The following is a 4,566-nucleotide window of genomic DNA, read 5'->3' as shown; positions in this document are numbered from 1 at the left end:
GTTAGCCAGGATGGTCTCGATCTCCTGACCTTGTGATCCGCCCGTCTCGGCCTCCCAAAGTGCTGGGATTACAGGCTTGAGCCACCGCACCCGGCTATGGGAAATTTCAATATGCTGTTAGAAAAGCATAGTGAACCCCCCGGCACCATCAGCCATCAGTGATATTCTGTGTATAACAATTCATGGACAGTTTTGTTTCATCTGTACCAACACCTATTGCTTATCCTCCTTCTGTGTCCCCCAGTTACTTTAGATTAAATCTTATACATTATCACTTCATCTGTATCAGAATGTTTTTCTTTTTTATTAAGAAAATTATTTTTGAGATCGGGCCTTGCTGTAGTGCCCAGGCTGGAGTGCAGTGGCATGATATGGCTCCCTGCAGCCTCGAACTCCTGGGCTCAAGTGATCCTCCCACCTTAGCGTCCTAAGTAACTGGGACTACAGGTGTGTGCCACCACAACTGGTAACAGAATGGTTTTAAAAACTACATTATCACACTTAAAAAAAATTATCTTATTTAAAATAACTACCATTCAGATTTCCCCAGTTATTTCATAAATGATTTTTTTTTTTTTTTTTGAGACAAGAGTTGCACTCTTGTTGCCCCCAGGTTGGAGTTCAATGGCCCGATCTCAGCACACTGCAACATCTGCCTCCCGGGTTCAAGCAATTCTTCTGCCTCAGTCTCCCAAGTAGCTGGGATTATAGGCACCCATCACCACGCCCTTTTTTGTATTTTTAGTAGAGACAGGATTTCACCATGTTGACCAGGTTGGTCTCAAACTCCTGACCTCAGGTGATCTACTCGCCTCGGCCTCCCAAAATGCTGGGATTACAGGCATGAGCCACTGTGCCCGGCCTTCATAAATGATTTTTATGGTTCAAATCAGGATCCATGTAAAGTCCATATATGTGTCTTTTTTTAATCTATAGATTTCCCTTCCATCTTAACCCCCTCTCCTCTGCAATTTATTTGTGGAAGAAACTGAGTTATTGAGTCATTTGTCATCTAGAATGATGTACAGTTTAGATTTTGCTGACTGCATTCCATGGTGTGGCCAAACTGTTCCTCTGTCTGGTGTGTTTCTCATAAATGTATAATTAGATGGAAAGGTTTGATCAGATTTAAATTAGTTTTTTTTTTTTCTACAGGGATATTTGAGAGGTAGTGGTATGCATTTCCATCAGGAAGCGCATAATGTCTTCTTGGCTCTCTTTGTGATGTTAGTAGCCATCAATTTCAGTGCCTAGATACATTAATTAGATTTCTGTTATCTCCTACTATCTCAGAATTTTCCATCTTCTGTCTGCTACATTCTGAGTCCTTTCTTCAGTTATAAATTCTAGTTCATTGTATAATTCTTGTTAATCTGTTGACTTTCTAAAATTCGCTTTTCATATCTAAAAAATTTCCTTTTTTCAAGTCTGTTCATTCCTAATAGTTCTTACTAATTGGTCATTTTTACATCCTTAACTTTTTCTTTTCTTTTTTTTTGAGACAGAGTCTTGCTCTTTCATCCAGGCTGGAGTGCAGTGGCGCAATCTCAGCTTACTGCAACCTCCGCCTCCCGAGTTCAAGCGGTTCTCCTGCCTCAGTCTCCCGAATAGCTGGGATTATAGGCATCCACCACCATGCCCAGCTAATTTTTGTATTTTTAGTAGAGACGGGGTTTCATCATGTTGGCCAGGCTAGTCTTGAACTCCTGACCTCAGGTGATCTGCCCGCCTCAGCCTCCCAAAGTGCTGGGATTACAGGTGTGAGCCACCGTGCCTGGCCTATCCTTAACTTCTGACATTGCAAACAGTGCAACTGCTATCTGTATCTGATAGTTCTAAGGTCAGCAGCTATTGCTTATTGTGTCTGCTGACTCTCTTGGTAGCTGCCCTTCTTTTGTGTCTAGTTATCTTTGAGTTCATTGTTTGATCTTAACCAGGGGAATTGTATGGGCCAAAATTAGGATTGAGGATATTTTTCTCCATAGAGAATTTTCCTTAACTTCTGCAGCAGCTGAAAGATGCCATTCACACGGATCTACATTAGTCATGATGCCAGAATTGGGCAAATCTGCTGACACCGGGACACCTGTGTATATGTGTTTGTCTTTCCAGGAATTCATTGAAGAGTTGCTGTCTCCCCCTTTTGGGGGTTTAGTGGCATTTGTGAAGGAGGCTGAGGCTTTGATTGAGCGTGGACAGGCTGAGCGACTTCGAGGGGAAGAAGGTATGAGGAAAATGCGGTAATGATGGGATCAGTGGTAAGGGAAGTGGAAAAGAAAAATGAAAGGATGCAGATTACATGGTGGGGGAATAAAGTATGAAAGACTGGATTGAGAGAATACCAGAAAAGAGGGTTTGATGGTAAGGATGGCTATACCTTGGGGAGAACTTAGTGGAGTTGAAGATTAGCCAGATCCGTCTCTGACACTCTCTTTCCTCCTGCTATTAGCCCGGGTAACTCAGCTGATCCGTGGCTTTGGTAGTTCCTGGAAATCCTCAGTGGAATCTCTGAGTCAGGATGTAATGCGGAGTTTCACCAACTTCAGAAATGGCACCAGTATCATTCAGGTGACCTGCAAGTCCCAGCCCCCACTCAGATACCCCATCATTTATTATTTTCTCCCATCATTTTGCTGGGCTCAGCATCATCTAAGTTACCCTTGGTCTTCAGTTACTAGCCGTGCCCAAAGTGCTGGATGAGCCCTAATCTGATTCTTTTTTTTTTTTTTTTTTGAGAGAGTCTAGCTATGTTGTCCAGGCTGGAGTGCAGTGGCACGATCTGGGCTCACCTCCACCTCCACCTCCACCTCCACCTCCCGGGTTCAAGTGATTTTCCTGCCTCAGCCTCCCAATTAGCTGGGATTACAGGCACCTGCCACCACACCCAACTAATTTTTGTATTTTTTAGTAGAGATGGGGTTTCACTGTGTTGGCCAGGCTGGTCTCGAATTCCTGACCTCGTGATCTGCCCGCCATGGCCTCCCACAGTGCTGGGATTACAAGTGTGAGCCACTGCGCCTGGCTGCCTAACCTGATTCTTAATCATCACTATTAGCACCACTTTACAGTTTGATCCCTCAATGACTTTCTTTGACCAGGGAGCGCTGACCCAGCTGATCCAGGTCTATCATCGCTTCCACCGGGTGCTGTCCCAGCCGCAGCTCCGAGCCCTGCCTGCCCGGGCTGAGCTCATCAACATTCACCACCTTATGGTGGAGCTCAAGAAGCATAAGCCCAACTTCTGATGTGCCGGAAACCACCCTGAGATCTGCCAGTCATCTCCATGGACTTCTGCACCCCATTCCATACCCTTCTTCACCTGGGGGTCCCCCTTCCAGTTTTCCCCTTGCCTCCCAGGCCTTGATATGGCTTACCTGCCTTCCCTCCCAGCACCTTGCCCAACAGGATAAGCTGGATCTCCTTGGCCGTCTGAATTTCCCAGTGTCTTCAGGTTTCCCAAGACCACTTCCCTGTGGGCTTCCAAAATGGCCTTTATCATTTCTCCAGTCTGTCACCCTCTTTTCCTGCTCCCGTACACCCAAGGCTTGTTTCTTCCCCTGTAAAAACCTTCACTGCGTTAATCTCTGGTTCACTCAACTAGTCACCATGTCTTGAGGCATGAAGCCTCAGCTCTTGGAATTGCTGGCAAGGGGTGACTGCCTCTGTCATTGTGTTTTTCAAAGTGATTTCTTTTCCGTAGTTTTTTGACCTAAGATCTCAGCAATTTGAACACTAACCCCTCCCCTCCTGGCTCAAGAATTAATCCCAAGTCAGTATGCAGAAAATAAATATTTAATATGACATGACACTTCTCCCATTTCTTCTTCCTCCTGAAGGCCTTAAGGTGGCCCCATCTCTAGAGTGACCTTTCCTTTCTGACTGCTTCCTGGGCTTATATCCCTTATGGCAGGTGTAACCTCTAACCTCTAGCTACTTCCAGGCCAGAGGAGGAAGGTGGCCCCTGGCTAAAGCAGATGCTGCAAGGGCTGAGAACCAGGCCGCGCAGCCCCAGACACTATCTCGAGGGCTCCCTTCGGACAAGCCCAAGCTGACTCTGGAATCCCTCCTCTGTAGCAGCTCCGTAGCTCCTCTGGTTGTGGCTGTCACAGTCCCTTGCCTCGTGGCTGCAGCAGCCAACCCACACCGTTGGGGCAGGGATAGACCGGGCGAAATTCATCCATGTCATCTATTTGTTTGACTTGGAGACTTCCTGCTGCCCATGCCTATACGCTTCGTTTGACCTTAGGCTCTAGACTGGAGAGACACAGGGATCCCTTTAAGGCCTAAGAAGAGAGGTGCAGTTAAGGAAAAACGGTAATTTGGGGATGTTTCCTGTCTCCTCCACCCCCACGGCCTAAACATTCCCTTCCCAGGTCCCTGGAGAGTGGTGGAAAGAAAGCGGATTCTACTCCCCGCCTTAGGCCCTCCGGATGCGGGTCTAGACCGCTGGCGACGGGAGGTGTCTTGAGTGAGTCTGTGACTGCCAAGCACACCCGCCGCGGTGCGGAGGCTGCTGCGTGCTGAGGCTGAGAGCGGGTCCGGCTCCGGGTTCTCCTAATTGGCGGA

At 47.1% G+C, this 4,566-nt stretch overlaps 1 protein-coding gene across 2 annotated transcripts in view; it reads left to right on the top strand.

The window, feature by feature from the left end:
- The window catches only part of VPS52 (vacuolar protein sorting 52 homolog (S. cerevisiae)), a 21,712-nt gene extending 17,901 nt beyond the window's left edge, over positions 1-3,811 (top strand). For both annotated transcript variants that reach the window (XM_011986459.1, XM_011986460.1), the window contains 3 exons: positions 2,113-2,224; positions 2,450-2,568; positions 3,099-3,811. In XM_011986459.1, coding sequence (XP_011841849.1) covers positions 2,113-2,224; positions 2,450-2,568; positions 3,099-3,245 — 378 coding nt within the window. In that variant the 3' untranslated portion in view covers positions 3,246-3,811. The remainder of the gene's footprint in view (positions 1-2,112; positions 2,225-2,449; positions 2,569-3,098) is intronic.
- The last annotated feature ends 755 nt before the right edge of the window (positions 3,812-4,566 follow it).

The sequence above is a fragment of the Mandrillus leucophaeus genome, unplaced genomic scaffold (assembly GCF_000951045.1).
Source record: "Mandrillus leucophaeus isolate KB7577 unplaced genomic scaffold, Mleu.le_1.0 Scaffold3, whole genome shotgun sequence".
NCBI classification, from domain to species: Eukaryota; Metazoa; Chordata; class Mammalia; order Primates; family Cercopithecidae; genus Mandrillus; species Mandrillus leucophaeus.
Note: the sequence above shows the minus strand (reverse complement) of the source record. Positions and strands in the feature narration are given on the sequence as shown.